This window comes from Squalius cephalus, assembly GCF_949319135.1.
Source record: "Squalius cephalus genome assembly, chromosome: 3".
In the NCBI taxonomy this organism is placed as follows: domain Eukaryota; kingdom Metazoa; phylum Chordata; class Actinopteri; order Cypriniformes; family Leuciscidae; genus Squalius; species Squalius cephalus.
Window position 1 is genome coordinate 10,554,250 of NC_137124.1, and position 23,051 is coordinate 10,577,300.

A 23,051-nucleotide genomic window follows, 5' to 3' on the forward strand; every position below is an offset into this window, starting at 1 on the left:
AAACATCTTACAGCACTGTAAAAACACTGCCTTTAGATGCCTTTAAGGATGACAAGCTTATATATAGGCACAAAAGGTGGGAACCTGGGGTTTATTAAAGAGAACTTATTGGTCGAAACATAACACACGAAGGATGATGAAGGTGGTCGTGTGGGTGTACAGGAGAAGGGGTAAAGGGTAAAGGGTGAGGAGACATTTGTGCGAGGGAAGGGACTCTTCCAGACCCAGTAGGAAAGATGTTTGATAAGGTCACACCAAGGTGTTACCTGTGCATCAGAAGCCGTATCAATTCTGTTATTTGCAATAATATAACGTAAAAATTGATCAGCTATAACATAAATATCCTCATGTTTGACAGGGGAAAGTATTAATAACCTCAGTAGAAAGGCACTAATGAACTAGTAAGGTCTTAATTATAGCAGGGTGATGACACTATCGTGGACAGGTAAGGCGTGTGGTGTCACTTGTGATTTGGAGAACCGTGCATTTCTGTGTCTTATTCTCACTATGAGGTCCTCGTTAGACAAAGGAATTAATGATGCGAAGTGACTCAAATGTTAATTGCTCTGCTTGCTTAGCCATTACGTCACACCATCATCATCTCCGGTGATATAGGTGACTGCTTTACAGTACATATATATATATATATATATATAGATCCTGTCCATCGGATCAAATCTGATACTCATGTGTGGCTGAGATTGGACAGTTGTGCACCTCTAAATCTCCCCCCTCTCTGAGCCCACATGAACCAGGACTTCGAGATCTCAGAGGGCAATTACTCAGACTTGGCCATCTCAATGGGTGGCCATTAACATTTACAAGGGAGAGGTGAGCATGTCAGTGCTATGGGTAACATGCTGGGCACCTAAATGAGGCCAGCTCATCCTTGGTTTAATATGAGGGAAAGAATAAGCGTTATCTTTAATTGATTGCTTTTTTGTGACAAATGACAAAATGTCTCAGAGTGACAAGACCCATCTAGTCTAGTTTAGATGAGTGGAAATTAGTTAGTTTTAAATTGGTCCCTATAAGATGATCAGAGTGGCTCACAATCAGGTGTCTTTAATGGCATTAAGGGGTATGGAGTGTAGACTGATGTGAAAAAAATCATTTAAAAGCATTTAAGGCTGCAACGTAACAAAATGATTTCTGAATCCACTGTATATATAAAATGCTTATTTTTGATAACCAGATCTGTTAATAATTTCACAATGGCAGGTTTACAATGGTTTGATATCATTGAATTGGCTATAAATGCATTGCACTTTCATAGTCACAGAATTAGGTTATTCTTTACAACAGCAAAAAAAGGTTTTGAAAAGAGGGCAGTGACTGTAGACTTTAAAAGTGATGTAAAACTTGATTTATCATGTGTATCTAATATACACTATTTTTACACACTCTTTATTTTTTTACTGTCTATGGGTCACACTCGTTCTTTCATCAGCACATTCGTTAAAGACACCACAGACACAGGGGCGTGTCTAGAGGGGGGCACAGTTGAGAATGAAAAGAGGTCAGAGTCTTTTTTTGTTTTTTTATTTATTAGAACAAAACTGTGTGGTCCAATAAATGCAGTGCCACATTTAATGCCATCTATATTAGGGCACTGTGCATTGTGCTTAATATTTACAAGTATTTATTTCCCATGCCCCCCCCCCCCCCCCTCCCCTCACTGGTTCTTGGTCACCCCCATTTATAAAATCCTGGAATCGCCCCTGCACAGACACAAAAATCTTCACGTTCCCTAGAATGACTTTTATTATGAAGGGATTGAAAAGTAGCGACGTTATCCGTTTGCGCATGCGCCTGTCACAAAGCAGGAAGTAACTTCCAAACTGTCAACAGTCCAACGCAGTACCAGTCACGACCGCTTGATTCTGTCCTCATATTTATGTTATTTCAAATTTAAACATTTTTCTGACAGTGATGTCTCGAAAGTCTAAAATTGAAGAATACCATCGCTTCTTCACTGTGACAGATCCACGCACACACGAGAAAGGACACACGGAATATAAAGTAACAGCAAGGGTTAGTAGCACTAAAATATTCTGCATGATCATATTTACATCTCCTTATCACAGAGGGGAATAATAGATACGGATACGGCATAGTTTTGTGTTTTGAATTGATTACAGGTATCCTAGATATTTATGCTTTACACTTTGTTAAACTGTGCAATATACTGATCCTCATAGAGAGGGTTAATAATAAATACAAATTTAGGTTTGTGTATCTGGTTTGCTGTGAAACTCGTGATTTAAAGGATCTGGAACAAGATCACGTGACTCCAGTGTCTCATGCACAAATCTCATCCCCTTCCTCATTCATGCTTAAAATAATAAGCCCTTTCAAATCCTCTCCCTTTGGTGTCATGTGGTTTAACTTATCCGTCTCTTTCTCCACAGTTTGTATCAAAGACACAGCCGGAGAATGTTAAAGAGGTATGATCATCCCTGACCATGTATGTTTGCATACACACACGTTTGGAGCTGCATTGGACTCATTGTTGGTTTGATTGGCAGGTTGTGGTGTGGAAGAGGTACTCAGAGTTGAAGAAATTACACGGAGAGCTGGCGTACACTCACAGGAACCTGTTCAGGCGGCTAGAGGAGTTTCCCCCTTTCCCACGAGCGCAGATTTTTGGTAAGGTCAACGGAATTGCAATTTTGTCACTTTATTTCCCACCACCTGGATTTTAAGATTTATCACTTGAAGCTGTTAGTCGGCTTAACTCCCCTCACCGCTCTCTCTGTATCTCTCGCTCTCACAGGGCGTTTTAATGAGGCTGTGATTGAAGAGCGGAGGAAAGCAACCGAGGACATGCTGCTCTTCTCTACAAACATTCCTGCCCTGTACAACAGCCATCAACTCAAAGATTTCTTTAGGGTAAGACATATAGATAGATATATTAGACATATGGTATATGCTTATCAATGCAATGTCATTGCCATAGAAGCCAATGCATATATTCTGGAAAATGAAAAAGCGCCACGGGACACACAAAATGGATCTGAACAGTGTGGACTTTAACTCATTTAGATCAGATTCCAATCGGGTTCACATACAATCAGATTTGGACTGACAGTGTAGGCTAAGTGTGTGTTCACACTTGTAGTTTGGTTTGCTTAGCGTTCACATTGGCATTTTAACACCAAACCTAAAGGAATAGGGATTCACAACAGAAGTTACCGAACATCCAAAACAATGCTGTGTGCTGTGGATAAATGCACTATTTGTATGTGAGTAGATACATATGATGGTATTTTGACCAGCTGAGAACTCGTGAAGAGCTTATTAAATGTGTAAAGGATTCAAAACAGAGACAGGAATCCCTCCGTCACACACACACACACACACACACACACACACACACACACACACACACACAGATCTTGAACCTATCATAGTCGCGATGTTCCCCATCACAGTTCGGTACAGGCATCAGAACCTCGTCTCCTCACAGCAGATCTGTGTGTATTTTGTCCATTTGAGGGCTTCTGGTGTAATCATGCCCTGTTTTTGGTGCGTTAACATGCCTTTGGTCCGTGTTGCGTTCATATTTCAGTCGAACTGCACCAGAGTTGGTTTGAAAGTGGACCGAGACTCATCTTTTCTGCTTGTTTGGTGGCACCAGGGTTCGGATGGCAGCGTTCATTTTAATCGAACCAAACATGCCAAGTGTGAACTAAGTGCTAAGAGACTTCATCCAAAAAATCCCATATTTTAAGGATGTGTATACATATAGTTCATCAAATACTGCCATCAATTACTCATCCTCGGGTGTTGTTTAGGTGGAACATAAAAGAAATATTGCTCTTATCAGGGGCCGTATTCACAAATCATTTTAAGGCTAAAAGTAGCTCCTAACTAGCAAATTTAGGAGCAACTCCTAAAAATAATGGGCGTGTCACTCGTAACTTTAGGACTCCTAATTTTTTTGACTAAGAGTAATTCACGAAGCGTTTTAGCTCTAAAAGTAGCACCTAAGCCTGGGACAGCTTAAAAGAAGCCGAGAGGACTCCTAACTCACTAAGACCTATTCACAAACCGCTTTTTGTGGCATTTCACGCTGCGATGTTTTGAAATGCGTATGCGGCGGCTACAGGAGCTTCCAATCGCGAGGGAACAATTTTGCATTGTAGGCATAACTAGGGATGCAATAACGCCACCAACAACAACCAAAACTAGGCTACTCATTGCATGTAAACTAATTGTAACTTTTCATTGTGAATCAAATTAAAATGTTCTTCTCTTTGCAAACGTAGGCAGAGGCATATAGTGACAGATTAATTCAATAATGTTGCAAAGATATTGCATCAATTCATATGTTTCATTAGGCTACTAGGCTATTTGTTTTGCCTTACTCTTTATTCATTTAGGCTATTCATTCAGTTATTCATCATCTTCCGTCCTTCGCACTACTTGTGTAGCGCAGGCATTCTCAGACCTGTCACCTGTCACTCATCATCGTAGGGGAGGTGTTTGGAATCATTCCCGCGTTACAATCATCAGCCAATCAAGGTGGTCACTTCAGTCAAGCTCGTGCATGAGTAATGACGTCATCCATAGCAACGAAGACTCACTCTTAGTTTAGGAGTTGTCATTTTTCTTTACTAAGAGTAGGTCTGAAAGGCGTTGTGAATAACTTTTAAGAGAAAACTCCTAGCTAAAATCTTTTAGTGCGATTTAGGAGTACTCTTAGTGGTAAGATAAAATGCTTTGTGAATACGGCCCCTGAGCTCATAATGGGCACTGACATGGTCAAACAAAAATAACAAAAAGGATCATAAAAGTTGTGCTGTATTTGTCTGATTGTGTGTCTTGTGAATGGTAATTTTTTTGGTAATCCGCTTGGTCATTTTTCCTCTGTCAGGGAGGAGAAGTGAGGAGACCACTGGAGACAGCTGCCATTTCCACGTGTCTTCATCCTCCTCTTATTCCCCTGCCGGAGAGGAACGCCGAGCTGTCGGCTGAAGAGGAGACGGGGAGAGATGCTCCTATCCCGGCCCAGGAGCTGGAGTCCAACCCAGGACTGACAGATCTAGCCCAGACAGAGGTGGCAGTCGAGGCCTTTTCCGTCGACAGGGAAAGCAGCCCCACACCAGAAACACAAATACAGGAGCTGACAGAAAAAGAGAGCGACACTGACATCTCAACACATCAGAATAACGGCACAGACCAATGCGCCGCTGCTACAGATGCTACAACACGTTAGTTTGTCATCCACGTCTTTTATCCTGTTTCTATTCGATTTCAATCATGGCTAATTGCTCTATTCCTAACTCTTCATCTTCCAGATGCCTCACTTGAAATCCCAGGTTCTCCAGTTGACCAATTAGAGGAGTTTGATTCGCTGTTTGATTCTGGATTGGAGGAACATTTAGAAAAGGCTCCGCCTCCGCTTTCAGATACAGACCTGGCTATTTTTGACCCATGTGCCAAAGAAGGTTGGGAAGTCTGCACAGTTTGACTTATTTTTTCTTTTAAATGCAAATCTCACTCTAACCATCTTATTCAATGCCTCAGATCAGCCATACGGATCACCCAGCCATGCTCAACTCCTGTCTGTCCCTCTAACGGGTCCAAACGGGACTGAGTCTGGCGGAGATGAGAGCTACGTGCACCAGGCCAATGAAGAGCTGAATGCCGCCCAGGAACGAGAGAGAGAGGGTGATTACAGTGGAGCAGTGAAACGATACAGGATGGCTGTCGATATATTTATGAAAGGAGTGCAAGGTAAGACAAGGAGGCTGTTTGTGATGGCATACTAATATATATATATATATATATATATATATATATATATATATATATATATATATATACTTTTCTGCAGTGTATAGGATATATACTGTGCACATTTTCTGCATGCACAGAATCCCCAAAAAACTAAATACTACCTTTGGTAATATGTGCTGTATTCAACGAAGCACACTGTTGGGAATATAGTATCCCACAATGCATGTGCTTGACGTGACCTTCCATTTCCAGTGTGACTAATTAACTTGAAGTTATAACAAGTGTGCACAAAATTGAGTTTAAAATGCAAAATAGATGCACTACTTTTTTTAAAGTCTCAGTAATATTGTGAAAAATTATTACTATTTAAAATAACTTTTCTGTTTTAATATATTTTAAATGGAATTTATTACTGTATTGGCAAAGCTGAATTTTCAGCATCATTACTCCAGCCTTCAGTGTCACATGATCCTTCAGAAATCATTCTAATATGCTGATTTGCAGCTCAAGAAACGTATTATCAATGTTGAAAACAGTTGTGCTGCTTAATATATTTGTGGACACTGTTATAAAAAAAAAATTCTGGATTCTTTAATGAATATACAGTGCCCTCCACAATTATTGAACCCCCTGGTAAATATGATCAAAATTGGCTGTAAAAAATAAACCTGCATCGATTATCCTTGTGATCTTTCATTCAAAAAATGTGCAAAATTCTAACCTTTCATTGAAGTAAAAGAATTGAAAGTGGGGGGAAATCACATTATGAAATAAATGTTTTTCTCCAAAACATGTTGGCCACAATTATTGAAACCCCTAGAATTTTTTACGAGGAAAATATCTCTGAAGTATATTCCCATTAATATTTACCTTTTTTAGTACACCAGGGTGACTAGGAACATGAAACTGTCCAGCTATGACTTCTTGTTTCACAGGAGTTTAAATATGAGGAAACACAAAGGCCAAATCCCCTTAATCATCCATCACAATGAGTAAAACCACAGAATACAGTTCTGATGCGTAGCAAAAGATTGTTGAGCTTCACAAAATAGAAAGTGGCTGTAAGACAATAGCTAAAGAATTGAAAATCCCCATTTTGACCATCAGGGCAATTATTAAGAAGTTATAACCAACTAAAGATGTTATGAATCTGCCAGGAAAAGGACGTGTGTCTATACTGTCTTAATGCACGGCGAGTATGAAAGTTTGAGTGGCCAAAGACTCTCCAAGGATCACAGATGGAGAATTGCAGAGATTAGTTGAGTCTTAGGGTCAGAAAGCCTAAAAAAAAAAAAATCAAACAACCCCTACATCCCCACATGTTGTTTGGGAGGGTTTAAAAAAAATCCTCCTCGCTCATCCAAAAACAAATTCCAGCAAATTTAATTGTCAGACACGACTGGATCTTCAAACAACACAGGGTTCTGTGGTCAGATGAGACTAAAACAGAGCTTTTTGGCAGCAAACACACTAGATGGGTTTGGTGAACACAAGGATAAAAAGTACCCCATGTGTACAATTTAATATACCATTGGATCTTTAATGTTGTGGGCATATTTTTCTGCTGGAGGTCCTGGACTTCTTGTTCAGATACATGGCATTGTGGATTCTATCAAATATCAACAGATAAAAAATCAAAACCTGACGCCTTCTGCTAGAAATCTTATAATGGGCCGTGGTTGGATCTTCCATCAGGACAACGATCCAAAACAAACATCAAAATCAAAACAAAAATTTGTTGTGGAGCACAAAATGAAGCTTCTGCCATGACCGTCCCAGTCCCCTGACCTGATGAGTGGGCTGAACTGAAGAGGAGAAGCACCAACATGGATCTGGGAATCTGAAGGATCTGGAGAGATTCTGTATGGAGGAATGGTCTCTGATCTCTTGTCAGGTGTTCTCCAAACTCATCAGGCATTATAGGAGAAGACTCAGAGCTGTTATCTTGGCAAAAGGAGATTGCAAAAAGTATTTAATAAAAGGGTTTCAATAATTGTGGCCAACGTGTTTTGGAGAAAAACATTTATTTCATAATGTGATTTTCCCCCCACTTTCAATTCTATTACTTCAATGAAAGGTTAGAATTTTGCACATTTTTTGAATGAAAGATCACAAGGATAATCGATACAGATTTATTTTTTACAGCCAATTTTGATCATATTTACCAGGGGGTTCAATAATTGTGGAGGGCACTGTAAAGTTCATAAGAACAGCATTTAGTTGAAATATAAATATTTTGTAACCAGTGTTGGGGAAAGTTACTTTTAAAAGTAATGCATTACAGTATTGCGTCAAGGTAACTAATTTCATTACTTAGTTACTTTTTATGAAAAGTAATGCGTTGTGTTACTTCTCATATGGTCTGGGCTTATTTGGCATTTTGAGGAATACTGAATGTGTTTTTGTGCAAGTGAGATGAGTAAATGCATGGTCACATTTAGTCTAGAACTACAATATCCATCATGTTCACACACACAGCCTCTGCACTTACTCTCGATTTCTCTCAACGTGAACACAAGAGTTGTCAGTCAATACATGGGAAAAATAAAGTAGCTTGCGTTGTTTGAAACTTGTTTAGCTTGTTAAGTAGCTTGTTAGCTTGTTTGAAAAAGTAACTCAGATACTTTCTTGTAAATTTAAATGCTTAAAATATACATACAATAAATATTGCATTACTTTACAAGTTGAAAAAGGTAATCTGATTACATAACTCACGTTACTTGTAATGTGTTACCCCCAACACTGTTTGTAACATTTTAGGGTGTGTTCACACTTGGCACGTTTAGTTCAATTAAAACGAACCCTAGTGCGATTGCTCTGTTAGTGCGGTTCATTTGAATAAGTGTGAACGCTGCTACTGAACCCTGGTGAGTCTCAGTCCGCTTCCAAACCAACCTCGGTGCGGTTCGACTGAAATATGAACGCAGCACGAACCAAAGACATGTAAACGAACCAAAAACAGGACATAAGCTGTCACAAGATGCGACCCTAAATAGGACAGAATGCTCGAGCATATCTGTTTTTTTCTCATCATTGTCATGATGTTGCCCATCACAGTTCGGGACAGGCATCAGAACCGCGTCTCCTCACAGCAGATCTGTGTGTGTGTGTGTGTGTGTGACCGAGGGATTCCTGCTGCTGTTTTGCCTACTTTACACATTTTATAAGCTCTTCACGAGTTCTCAGCTGGTCAAAATACCATCATATGTAGCTACGCACACACAACAGGTGCATGTAGCCCAGTGCACAGCATTGTTTCATAATAAAAGCTAACCAATCAGGTTGTGAGCGTATCCCTATGCCTTCAGGTTCAGTATCTTTAGTTTCAGTGTAAAAATGCCAATGTGAATGCCCAGGACTAAACGTTTTTTTTTTTACGTAAAAAAAATAAAAAGTAAAAAAAAAAAAAAAAAAAATGGGGGGGGGGGGGGATCCCTATCAAACGAACAACGCGAACCGAACTACGAGTGTGAACACCCCCTTAAAGCTCTTTACTGTCACTCTTGATCCATTTAATATATCCTCGCTGAATAAAGGTATTCATTTCTTTAAAAACAAAAAAAAGCTATGTTTTTATAAATTGCATGACCAAAAGACTGCTGTTTTAATAAACATTGTAGTTTTTTAATTATCTAAATAAAAATTAAATTGAAAAACTGGCCCCATATACAGGTTACAGACCCTAAATCATACAAATGGCAATTTGCTGTGGTCAGAATGACCCTGGCGTGATTAAATAATTTGAGAGGAAAGAGCAGAGTAGCTCTCAACACAAGGACATTACATGCAATGTTTTTTTCCTCGAAGCATTAAATTAGCTCTATTTGGATGCAATGTAAAATATTTAAATGGTAGGGGGAAACTAAAGCTCACTACATCCCTTTGTTCTACCCTTTTCTCTTCTCTCTCTATTACTCATTCTCTCCCGCTAGGAGATGTAGATTTGAAGAGGAGAGAAGCAGTGAAGAGGAAGATTGCTGAAGTCCTAGAGCTTGCGGAGAGACTTCTATCTATACAGACTCCCACTCACGACCACAATACATAGAGAAACAATTTAAGCACACACACACATACACACTAACTCAAGCTTCATCAAACCTGGGATACCCAAGCACACTCCCACATATGTACCCTCATGAACCGAGTTTTGACTAACACGCGCACACGTTGAAACAATTCCACCACGGTTTCACTTAAGTGCAACTCGCCGACCACCCACACGGTCAACACACACACACACACACTTGACTCCCACACCAAATAGTTACACTTGTAGCACCATCCAAACGGATGTGTCCAATGGATGCACTACACTCCCTGCATTGTAAGACCAAGCGATTTTTATTTGATTTGACACTATTTTAATGTAATCATCTAATACTGTCTGATCCTAAGGAACTGGAAACGTCTTTAGAGGCCATTCAATTTTCTTTAATCCAACTTTTGTGTAAATGAAGCTATTATGTAAACGACTGTTGTCTAAATGAAGACATTGCCTTTTCAATGGAATCTGCCTGTTTTGTAAATTATAAGTAATTTAAAATATAATAGAATTATAAAAAAAAGCATTCTCAACCCATTTTACTTTTGTAATATGATATTTCAGGGTGGAACAGGATATTCAGTGTGTTCAAAAGTCTTTGTTAAAGTGTTATAAGCCATGAACCAAGCCAATCAGCTACGAGGTGACTCACAACACTATACACTTTAATTTGAAGCGAAAAAGTATTAGAAAACTGGACAAAACTGAACAAAAAGACTGTGTAGTTAACAGCTTATGTGTGTGTGTGTGTGTGTATATATATATATATATATATATATATATATATATATATATATATATATATATATATATATATATATATATATATATATATAATATGTGATTAGCAGTGCTTCATTGGAGTGGGCGGAGCTAAAGAGATCTTTTGGCTCTGATTGGTGGAATTTTCCGTGCAGCATAATGAGCAATGTTGTTTTTCCACCACAAATTCTGCTGTTATACACAATTATTTTAAAACTAAGCTGAAATAATGTGGGCTGACGGCTTCATAAGAAGCAGATACTATCGATTTACAACCTCGTAGCTCACAGTAGGTCTTTCTTTAAAGGGTAAGTTATTGTTAAAAAACAGTTTCCATATGGAGAAATTTTACTTCCGGAACCTGACTGACTGACTGATTGATGTATTGACTCATTATTAAAATGTTGTTGATTTTGAACAAAAAAAAGTTACGTAGTGCACCTTTCATATGGTTAATTTTCATCTCATGTTAACTTTAAAATCCCCCTGTGGTGAAAATCAAGCTTTTAATGTTGTTTATATGTCTATGTGGTGTTTTTAATATGCTTTAAGACAAACCATGTACAAATTCATAAGTCAACTAGCCTGGAAATCCAGACCTAAATCTGAAAGATTAATGGTCTGGCATCGACTAATGAAAATCGGCCAGCTCGAGGGGCGGCACCAAGCATGCATTTGAAAATCTCACTGCACGCAATTGGATAACACTACGACCAATCACAACAAGCCCCATACGCTTAGCTACCAGTGGCGCTAACTGGTAGATTAGACTCTTGCCGTATCCGGTCGGCAAAACAGCAAAAACGCCCTTCTTGCAAAGGAACGATTCGAGCGCCGTCTTCTGTTCCTCTTTTAGATAAAAAGCCAAGTCTAACTCATTCATTGTAGCGGCCAAAGTCGTTTCAAACAACTGGTGTTCATCCATAGCCATCTTGCAATGTTTACTAATGACTTTGACGTTCGCAGTGCTGTCGTCATCTGTTTAGATCGCCTCTGGCCCGCCTATATCAGATAACCCGATGTGATTGGTGCAGCTCGGATACTAGGGCATAGTTAATGAGCATCATTACTCGACGCCAGAGTGACTCGCTGAGCAAATTCAACTTGTGCTCTCCCGAGAGGATTTCCAGGGTATAAGTCTACACCATTGCTGAGTATTTTCTCCTTAAAACTGCAGTGAATCTCTAAGCCGGTGTGAGTGAGTGAGTGGAGACGGGGCTAATTTGCATATTCATAGAAGGTTTTTTTTTTTTTTCAAGGAAAAAAAACTTTAAAACATTTAATTTCGTTGATCAAAGATGAGTATTAATGGATACAATTATTGAGTACAGGGGGACTTTAATAGGTTTGAGCGCACTTGTTTTAATACACCACCAGGTGTCGCTGTTTTTCCTAAACTAGATCAAGACATCAGCGCAGATAAAACCACATCTCTAGGGCCATCGTGAGTAGCACTCACTTTGGCTCTCTTTTCTGGAGTGGGGTAAAGGGAAGGAACGAATATAAAGGACAAAAAGGATTACATAGCTGAAAGAACTGAGGGATGAGCAGAGGATGAGCGTGGATCATCTCTATTGTCAGTGGATGGAAAATATCCCTCTCTTTCCCCTCCTACTGTTGTTTTCTCGCTCTCCCGTCGAGCTTGTGTATTTGCTGTTTTGGCTTCCTGGAGAGAATGTGGAATGGAGAGAGGTTACCGCACCTGTGTGTGTGTGTGTGTGTGTGTGTGTGCGCGCGCGCGATGAAGAGAGTGACAAAAAGGAAAACGGGGGGAGATGGAGTGTGTTTGGGCATTAGCATGCTGAGAGTGTCAGCTCTCGATGTCCCTCTCTCCCCCTCTCCATCCCTCATTCTATCTCTCACTCACCAATCCCTCTCTCCTCAGTGTCCATGGCAATTATACCATCAAAACACTCCAGCCAAAGAGGATAATTGCAACCTGAGTACTGCGGAGAGACTGAGAGGGAGAGTGAGTGAAAGTGTGTGTGAGCGAGCGCGTTTTCTCGCGTCTGTGGTAGCTTATCTGTGTGCGGTTGAGAGCGAGTCGGTGCATTATATTGTATTCCTGAGGTTCTCCACCGCATTGTGAGAGTCATTTCGGTCAGAGATCAAAGAATATGTTTGCGGTGCTGAGAGGACAAGGACAATCCATTGAAGACACATGCACACACTCACGGCTTTAATAATGTGCATTACCGCAGTCAGTTTCCTGAAACTCAAGGTCAGAGGCAGAAACTCAAAACAGAGCTTCAGTAAAGAGGAGTTTTAGCTGAAAGCTGGTGAAACAGTGGCCATGGCTCAGCTGGATCCACTATCTAGTGGTGTGTCGGTTAAATTTAGTGCTCAAATTATATCTAGCTGATAAAATGCAGATTTTTACAGGATTCTCCATAAAATTCACAGGCCCAAAACAATACATTTTATGGGTGGGGCCTGACAAAGTCCCTTGACATATATACACTACCTTCCAAAAGTTTAGGTTTAGTAAGTAACTCAATCAATACTTTTATACAGCAAGGGTGCTTTACATAGATATGATTTATAAAATATTTCTATTTCAAATAAACAGTTATTTTGAACGGTGACACTGAAGACTGGAGTAATGATGCTGAAAATTCAGCTTTGCATCACAGGAATAAATTACATTTTTAAATTATTCAAATTGAAAAAATATAATTAAAGGTGGTATAGGCAATTTAAGAGGCTAGGAATAGCAGGCCAGTTTTGAAAGCATGAGATCCCACCCTCCCTTCAGAGCGTCTCTAAAGCCACGCCTCCTTCAAAACACATGAACGCGCACAAACTACCTCATGTCTCAAAGCACAAAACATTACAATAATATTGATCATAAAAAACGTTTCGGGTGCGTTTCCCGAAAGCATCGTTTGCTAATTATGGTCGCATGTTCCATTGAACTCAACTGGTAACGACAGAACTTGCGACCATCGTTGGCTTTGGGAAACGCACCCCTGTACGACTGCTGCAGATTCATTTTGGCGTTGATAGTGTTGCCATTGAAACGCATAAATTCGAGTCACAAACCACTCTGAGTATAACATCACGGGTTTCCATCTCTTCCAAATTACTGTAGTTATGGCGTGAACGCAGCATATGCTCGTCAGAATGCAATGACTGGACGAACGTTTTATGGTCCTACGCCTCCCACAGACCACATATACAAATACATTTTAACCACTTAACTTAGTGATTTCTCTCATGTGAAGAGACTTTCAACCAGCATAACAACAAATCGCCTACCCTGCCTTTAACAAACTGAACCTTATTGTAAAGGTCACTGAAGATCTATTTGAAAACAGATAATGTGCATTATTATTTTTCATACTGACAAAGGTGGAATGACCAATTCTTTGCTCATCCTGCGCAGTTTTCATCCAATAATCTCAAAATATCTTCCATTTAATCAACTTGCCTGATGTTAAAATCCTCTTTTTTCACGTATTATAAACACTCTCTCAACCTGGTTGTGTGTATTTGTCTTCCCTGGTTTTTTTTTTACGTCTTTGTGTTACTAATTCCCGAGGACTGGATTCATTATTCTGTCCCTTCAGATTGAATATCCTCTAGTTCAACTGCAGTTGTCACTCACTCTCTCTCCTCAGTCACCTTGCCCAAGGCTGAATGTGTGAGTGCTCTCTTCTCTCAAACACACTTTCCCTCAGAGGCAGCCAATGGGCAAACACTTTGCCTGTCCATCGACCCCCTCAAAACGTCTATCTGCACTCCTGCTTTCTCTCTCTCTCTCCCCCCGCTGGATACCACATTTTCATTCCGTGCATATTACGGACTCATAATGCAATATGTTTGATCGTGACTCATTCAAATGAGACATTTTGATAAGTCTCCCACCGTTTGAAAGGATCGACATTCGTGTGGCATTTTTAAAACACTGCTCGCAAATGGCCACGTCCCTTTGGTGTATTTCATAGCTCTTTGTTAGAATTGCTCATGCATTTTAATATTGTTTGCTGTCAGTCATTTGGCTTCAGTTCAAAGCATTCAGTGTGAGTTGCTAATGTAGTTCAAAAAGCCTTTCAGCCTGACCTTACAAAAGGTGTGTGTGTGTGTGTGTGTGTTTACAGTGCAAATGGACTGTAAGGAATTAAGGAATTGTCGAATGCGGAATTTAACACTTCCGTTGCACACTTACTGTCATTTGTTACAGAGCAAAAAAAATGGATTTAGAAATAAAACAGTGGAACAATTTGCATCAACGCCACTTGTCAAACTATGCGAGCTGTGCTAATGTCCCGTCTATCTATCCAATATCTGTAAACTACATTTCAATTACATTTGTTTATAGATCGCTCTGTAGTCGCAAGCACCTTTTATTAATAAGGCTTTGTGTCATATTTCTTGTTTCCATAACAACAGTAGCCACTGGTTATTGTGAACAGTTTGGTTGGTTGAGGGGTATTTCAGTGAAGTGGGGGAGAGAGGGAGTGATGGAAACAATGAAAGAGAGAGAAGGGGTGCTATGAAGAGGAGTGGAGGGACCGATAATCAGCTTTCACACGTTCAGGGGTGGAGGAGTCTCTGATTATGAAGAGCTTTATTGCTGCATTTTCATACCGGCCTTGGCATATACAGTCCCATAGGGCAAATATGTAATAAAAAATAAAAATAAAAATCATTAACGGAAGGTTTTACAGGAAACTCTTGACATCCTGATAGCAATCAATAATAGAAGTGGTCTAAATATTAAAACATGTACATAAATCTTCTGTGGAAGTCAAAAAATCTTCGTCCAATCAATGCATTCGGTCCGAATGCAATGATAGGATGTCATACCTGCCTGTCAAAATATGTATTTCCATACCTCCTCGCACAGACATCACATCATCCGCGCATCACACGTCAGGATACGCCACAAACAAACAGCAGCCGCCTTTTACAGTTCCTCCTGAACCAAAACAACCAGCTTATGCTGCGTTCACACCATGTTACCGTAATTATGAGATGGCAACCCGTGACGTTCTACCCGGAGCTGTTCACGTCCTCAGACTCAGATTTATGTTATGATTTATTTATATCAGGCTATTAAAACAATCGATTCTTAGTCAGAAGTATGTTTAGACAAAAATGTTATAATTGCAATAGGTTCTAGTTAATTACTGCAGTCAGTGTTACTATACAGGTGAAATATCGTGCAAAAGTTCATTTATTTCAGTAATTCAACTTAAAAGGTGAAACTGATATATTATATAGACTCATTTCATGCAAAGTGAGATATTTCAAGCCTGTAAGGCTTACAGCTTTAATGAAAATTTTCTAAAATTTCTGAGATTTTGAATTTGGTGTTTTCATAAGCTGTAAGCCATAATCATCAAAATTATAACAAATAAAGGCTTGAAATATCTCACTTTGCATGTAATGAGTGTATATAATATATCAGTTTCACCTTTTAAGTTGAATTACTGAAATAAATTAACTTTTGCACGATATTCTAATTTTTCGAGTTTTAACCTGTAATAGGTACGTGGCATTAGTCGAAAGAGAGTTTAACATTTTTTAAAAGAATGTGTACAGAATTCCTATTAGAATTCTATCATCATTTGGAACACATTCCAGTGCAAGCAAAAAAAAAAAAAAAAAAAAGAATCCTCCAAGAACCAAATATGTTCCAACTAGAAAAACAAAATCTTACAGCATTTTTCATTTTTTAAAAGTCCTGGAATGTCGCGTCTTTATCAGAAACCTGCTTGTTTTTATTTTATTACATTTCTTAAAAGTTTGGGGTTTGGTAAGATTTAGGCTATTCATGTTTTTGAAAAATGTCACCAAGGCTGCTTTTAATAAAAAGGTATATTGTGAAATATTACCAAATAAAATAAGTGTTTTATTATTATTTTTTTAAATGTAATTTATTCCTGTGATGGTAAAGCTGAATTTTCAGCATCATTCCTCCAGTCTTCAGTGTCACATGATCCTTCAGAAATCATTCTAATATGCTGATTTGCTGCTCAAGAAACATTTCTGATTATTATCAATGTTAAAAGCAGTTGTGCTGCTTGTTAATTTTTTTAAGAGACTATAACTTTTTTGATGGATTGAACATTCTGTTTGATATAGATTTTGTCATTCTGATCAATTTAATGCATCCTTCCTAATCAAAAACATTAATTTATTTAACAAAAAAAAAAAAAAAAAAAAAAAAATTGTACTGACCCCAAACTTTTGAGCGGTAATAATAAAGGGCCATTTTATCCCTTTGGGAACTTTATACTGTTGGGAGCTATGTATCAGAAATGTATCAGATCTATCTACTGTTTGTTCAGAGCAAATTCTATTTAGGGCTTTTTGGATTCACTTTCAGTCGGCTTTTTGCATTGAATGAGATCCTTATCGATTATTAATTTTACATTTATTTAAATTGTAAATCTTAACAAGAACGGTTATAACTATGGTGTAAAAATGTCACAATGATGCACCATATGTACATCAGATTATTTTAGTAAATCTGGTCGTTTTTGATTGGTGGAGGCTCATAACCAAGTAGTTGCCCCACGTGGAGAGCGAGTGGGAGAGCGCGCGTGAGAGAGGTGTGTGTGTGTGTGTGTGTGTGTGTGTGCGCGGGGCAGCGGACGGACATCCCTCCCTCTCTCACGCCTCGCCTCGACGCCCACTGGCTGATCACCACGCGATAGTGTGCGCGAGGATGAGAGATGGACAGCGCGAGGCAGGAGCGACAGCAATAACAGGAAACTCGGTGGCGCGTTTGACGCTGATGCTCCCGGTGACCAACGCACACCTCGACAAGACCGACATATAATACGATAGGAAAGTGACCGACCGGGGGATGCGTTTTAACTGACTCTTTTGTAAGTTTTTAAAAAATATTTTACCTTTCTTTTTACCTTAGGGACATCCGCGTATTTGGTTGTCCTTGTCAAATGCGGCTCATCTATTTATTTGTTAATGAATCTGCGACACACACACGCGCGCGCGCAGAGTTTACAAATGTCCGCTCGTGCGCCGGTATTCGAGCAGGAGCGAAATCTCTCTTCATAACAAATAACAAGAAAACTTTGACGTGAACTCTGCGATATTATTCACGGCGAGTTGGTAAGTGTGTGAGTAATTAAGGCAAATCAATTTATATAATTTATCCGTGAGGGTGTTGTCCTTCCATCTGGTAAATGTTTTTTTCCATGGCAGTTAAACGGCTTTAAATTCGAGCTATAATCTGATGACATCTGTGGCATTTGTGCCAATGAGGGAAAGGCGAAAACGTCAGTTTAGGAGAGTAATTTCCATTAATCTGATTTTAGGATAAATGAGTTATGTAGCCTATGTCTATCTATCTATCTATCTATCTGTATGTCTATCACTCTATCTATCTATCTATCTATCTATCTATCTATCTATCTATCTGTATGTCTATCTGTATGTCTATCACTCTATCTATCTATCTATCTATCTGTATGTCTATATGTATGTCTATCACTCTATCTATCTATCTGTCTATCTATCTATCTTGTCTATATGTCTATCACTCTATCTCAAAACTATTTAGTAGTACTAAAAGGTCTGAATTAAGTAAAAATGCAGATTCAGAGCTTTGGGACTATAGTAATCTCATTAAAATATTTACTGTCTCACCATCCATGTATTTGTGTTGAGTTGAGTGTGTTGTGTGTGTGTGTGTGTGTGTGTGTGAGAGAGAGAGAGAGGGAAAGAAGGATGAGAGCAATAGAGTCAACAGTCTGAACAAACACAGGGTACAGCTGTCAGCGGATAGATAACGCTCACATGCAGAGAGGGGAAAAAAAGAGACTATGATGATGCCGATAACAATGAGAGGATTATGAGCAATTTTAAAACCGATCCAAATAGCTGCGTGTATTCGTCTATGATTCTGTATTTATTCACAGCAAATTGTGCTCTCTTTAAAGATCCTGAAACCAGATCAGAACGGAAAAGGGGGCTATGGATTCCCCTTCGGATCGATTTCATCAGCAGCCTTCCCAGATGTGTCCCTTCGAACTGTATCACAGCCTGCCAGATTCCAACCCCTCAAGCCACCGATTTTCCCCCGGCAGCCTGTCTTCCCACCCGCTCTTCTCCCCTCTCATGCATCCCAACAGTGCGTCCCAAAGGTGGGGTAGTTTCCGTCAGCGTCCGGGCTTGTTCCCTGGGCTTTTGGTAGATGATGATATAAGGGAGGAGGATGTGTTTGGCAAGAGGGAGTTTGCAACCCCTTCATCTCAGCGCTGTCATGGAGAACGGGGACAAAGCTCGGCTCCCGACCCTGGCGAATGGGGGCAGGATTTCGCGAGGGTTAAGAGACCCAGGATGGACTCGGCAGCTCGAAGCGAAGAAGAACCGGGGAGGGAAGGAAAAAGAGGGAGGAAGAGTAGAGCTTCGGTTAGAATGGGTGAGAGGAAGGGAGAGAAACCAGGGAACAGGAGGGAAAGCAGGGAAGGCAGAAAGCGACAGCGACAAGAACTGAAGCTTCAGCTGGAGGAAACCAGAGGGAAACTTCTCGAACTCCAGCGCAAGGTGTGGAGAGTTTACGGAGGCCAGGCGGATGACGAGAAAGGAGGCGATGAGGAACAGGAGAACGGAGCGATTAACCTCGATGAGGTTGCGGAGATGTTTTCCGACAGCGACGATCCACTCATCAGCAGTGGGTTTTCTCCTCCGCGCTGTTCGTCTAAGAAAAACAACGAAACCAACGGGAATGGCAACGCCGAGATATTTCCAGAGACCTCCGTGGACCTGGACTTGGAGTTAAATGGTGATCAGGTGTGGCTGGGATGCAGTTTGGTCCGGGGCGAGTGGGAGAGCGCAGAAGGAGGGCAGAAGTTTGCTCAAGCTCTAAAGCAGGAGCTCGCAAATGTCGTGGCTCAAGTTATCGACAGAGTTGTCCGTCTCTATGCCGAAACCGACGCCTCGACAGTCACATCCGCAACTGTTTCCCAAGAAACCAGCATGCCGTTGGATTTAAACTCAGACAGGAGGGCGAGACCTCATGCGGTTGAGCAGGTGGAAGCGTTGCCACTTGTCACAAAGAGTCCTCAAGAAAAGAGGGCGCCTATCGCTCAAAGTGTCCTCCTCCCTCAAGCCAATCCCAGCCTCCCTCCGCTATCCCAGCCCCCTCTCCCGGCACTTTTACCCCCCAGGAGCAAAGACCACTTCTTGCCCTCTTATCCCCCGGACAACCCCGTTCCCTTGCCCCTTCTTCACTACACCATGCAGAATCTCTTCGCCCGTTCCCTCTCCAGTTTGCCTCTTCATAAGGACTGCCTGTCTGAATCTTTCATGGACTTCCGTTCACACAACTCTGCGTTCCCACCCCTCCCGTTGTTGGGGCAGCTAGAGCCCTCTCCGTCGGATAGAGCGAGAGAAGGAGGGATGAGGGGAGGCGGAGCAGGAGGGGGGGATGGAGGCGATGCAGCTCTCTATCTCGCCGCTGGATCAATATCCTTTTATTTGAAGACAAAACAAAGGGAAAAAAATATATTTACACAACCGTTCAAAAGTTGGGGGTCAGTTTTAAAAAGAAATTAATACATTTATTAATGTTATCACTTTTTTAAAATAAAAACAACTTTTTTTTCCAATATTGATAATAATAAATGTTTCACGAGCGACAAATCAGCATATAAGATTGATTTCTGAAGGATCATGTGACACTGAAGACTGGAGTAATGATGCTGATAATTCACAAGAATAAATTACGTTTTAAACTATTTTCAAATAGAAAACTGTTGTGCTAAATACTGTTTTTACTGTATTTTTGATCATAATAGCTGTGATGAGCATAAGAGACTTCTTACAGACCCAAAGTGATTGAACGGTAGTGGATATTATACATACAACTATATAAATGTATTTGTGCTGCTATCAAACATTCCTTAACCATCTACACTCTCAGGAAGGTCTCTCTCCGTGCCACCTGAAGAAAGCCAAACTCATGTTCTTCTACGCACGCTACCCCAGCTCCAGCACTCTCAAGACATATTTCCCTGATGTCAAAGTGAGCATCATTCAGATATCCTAAACACAAAGTAGAATAGTTGTGTGTGCATATCTTGCACAAATGATATGGGCTAATGACTTATTGAATAAAGTTACACTGACCTATATACAGCAGTCTGACATGGTTTCCCTTTGAAACAGTTTAAATCAATTAGAGCAGTCAGAAAATGTTCCTATATTTATGAGTCCATGTCAATGGATTTTTCAATGAGATCATATGTATTATAATAAAGCTTTGTCCGTATGTGATTAAACTTCACAGAATGTCTCCAGAAAAAAAACAAACAACTAAAATGTTTAATGCTGACCTACATTCATTACAGAGCCTCTTTTTGAAATGATGCTAGAATTAACTTGGCTTTTCTTTCACAGTTCAATCGCTGTGTCACTTCCCAGCTGATTAAGTGGTTCAGTAACTTCCGGGAGTTCTTCTACATCCAGATGGAGCGCTTTGCCCGCCAGGCGGCCAGAGAGGGGCCTACATCTGCCAGGGAAAGATCACTCCGCCTGGGCAGAGACACCGAGCTTTACCGCATTCTCAACATGCACTACAATAAGAGCAATGATTACCAGGTCAGTGTGTACAAAGCATGTGCACATCTGTGTGCGGCGTGAAACCGTTCAATTACGTGTTTAAACGTCATTTCTGCTTTCTAGGTTCCTGAGAGGTTTGTGGAGATATCCGAGATTGCCCTGAGGGAGTTTTTCTCTGCCATACAGAGTGGTCGGGATACTGACCCGTGCTGGAAGAAGGCCATCTACAAGATCATCTGTAAATTAGACAGCCCAGTGCCTGACAGCTTCCGTCTGCCCGGCTGCCCTACAGACACATACCGCATGGGTTAAATCCAGTTCGTCACACACATGCACAGCCTCAGAAAACACAGAAATTGTGCACAGATTGATATCATAAGTGTGCAAGAATGTTTAACTATTTGAATCAGTGGCAAAGAACCAAGAAGAAAGTGTACAAAATGATGCTGTAAAGATCGAGAACACTAAATAAGTGTTTTATTATCATCATCATGATGCTCAAAAGTATTATTTGTTTAAACGTTATCTGATTAACACTTCTGCTTTAGTCAAGCATTATTACACTTAGCACTGAAAAACGCTCTGAATTTATGAAAAAAAAAAAATGTTTTCATTTTATTCGCTGTTACATTAAGGCTCATTAATTTATCTGAAAATGCAGGCCTGGTTGGCCTTTGACCTTTTTATATTACTTGTTACTCGTCATATAATGTTGTTGAGTTTCTGTATATTCGTGGTGTCGTGTAATAAAATGAGTCAAAACAAACTTTCCTCTCAGTCTACGCTACAAATTAGTGCCACAGTTTAAATGCTTATTTTTAAACACATATGCAGTCTTACATGATATATGTATTGGCTGAGTACATTAAATAACGTGAACATTTCATATGGTCAACTGAGGGAGGGTAAGGAGACCCTGGCTCTCAAACTTAAGAAATCGTGAGTTACTTACCCTCTTACTAAGCTCAAACACCTGACAGCACGAGCCAATACACAGTGGAATGGGCTTCTATTGCGGTCAATACAGATGGTCCTAGACAGGGTTCGGGATAATGAATTACGTAATCAGATTACTTTTTCAAGTAACTAGTAAAGCATTACTTTTTCATTTACAATATATAACATTAATATCTGAGTTACTTTTTCACATTTATTGACTGACACCTGTCCTGTCCACATGTTGAGAGAAATCGTGAGTAAGTGCAGAGGCGTGTGTGTGAACATGATGGATATTGTAGTTCTAGACTAAATGTGACCATGTATTTACTCATCTCACTTGCACAAAAACACATTCAGTATTACTCAAAATAAATAAAAACTCTAAAATTCAAACTCAGAATATTGCGCAAACCTGCAATAATTAAATGTTAATACATGCTTTATGTATTTAATCTCACTTTATTAACCAATGTCTTTGCTGCTGACAATCGATGATCCAATTCAACCAAACTAATATAAGCAAAAGTGACTTTAGATAAACATCACATTTGTGTTTAATTTTTTAGTCTTTATTGCTGAAGTGTTGAACTTTATTCTTCTGCAGTCCAGAATGACAGGTCGTTCTCAATATTAAATAATAGTTAAAGATTTTTTCCAGCTGATGAACGATAAAAACATTGACAACCAATCAGAATCAATCCTGCAACGACAGACAAGCACGCGCATAGAATAAACAGAACGATATCGTCAGCTGGCGTAGATGCTAATATATCATAGTTATCTCAAATAGCTATATCGTTGTTGGTGTGAACAGGCCTTTCATTTCACTTTTGGTGTGAAAAAAAAGCGCCTTTACATTTGTTAAAAAACAAAGCAGTCCAGATGAGGAAAAGTAACGCTAGTTACTTTTTTTAGGGAGTAACGCAAAATTGCAAAGCATTACTTTTAACTTTCCCCAAAACTGGTCCTAGATTGGTTTTGCTTTATATATTGGATATAGTTTATACAACCTTGGTTGAACAAACTA

The 23,051-nt window shown here is 39.8% G+C and overlaps 2 protein-coding genes across 4 annotated transcripts; both read left to right on the plus strand.

Annotated features, from left to right (window-relative positions):
• The first annotated feature begins 1,835 nt into the window (after window positions 1–1,835).
• On the plus strand, window positions 1,836–10,323 carry snx15 (sorting nexin 15). The gene is made up of 8 exons (XM_079865752.1): window positions 1,836–2,034; window positions 2,412–2,447; window positions 2,529–2,649; window positions 2,777–2,892; window positions 4,880–5,216; window positions 5,304–5,453; window positions 5,533–5,742; window positions 9,678–10,323. The coding sequence occupies exons 1-8, from the start codon at window positions 1,933–1,935 to the stop codon at window positions 9,788–9,790; spliced, it is 1,185 nt and encodes a 394-aa protein (XP_079721878.1). The 5' UTR covers window positions 1,836–1,932; the 3' UTR covers window positions 9,791–10,323.
• Window positions 10,324–17,088: 6,765 nt separating this feature from the next.
• prox3 (prospero homeobox 3) lies at window positions 17,089–22,389 on the plus strand. 3 transcript variants are annotated; one of them, XM_079865753.1, is made up of 5 exons: window positions 17,089–17,388; window positions 18,463–19,990; window positions 20,442–20,549; window positions 20,924–21,124; window positions 21,209–22,389. In XM_079865753.1, exons 2-5 carry the CDS (start codon window positions 18,497–18,499, stop codon window positions 21,395–21,397), a joined length of 1,992 nt encoding a protein of 663 aa, XP_079721879.1. In that variant the 5' UTR covers window positions 17,089–17,388; window positions 18,463–18,496; the 3' UTR covers window positions 21,398–22,389. The 3 variants fall into 3 exon arrangements, with proteins under 3 accessions (XP_079721879.1, XP_079721880.1, XP_079721881.1); XM_079865754.1 differs by having other exon boundaries at window positions 17,110–17,632; window positions 21,209–21,854; XM_079865755.1 differs by having other exon boundaries at window positions 17,325–17,388; window positions 18,442–19,990; window positions 21,209–21,843.
• The last annotated feature ends 662 nt before the right edge of the window (window positions 22,390–23,051 follow it).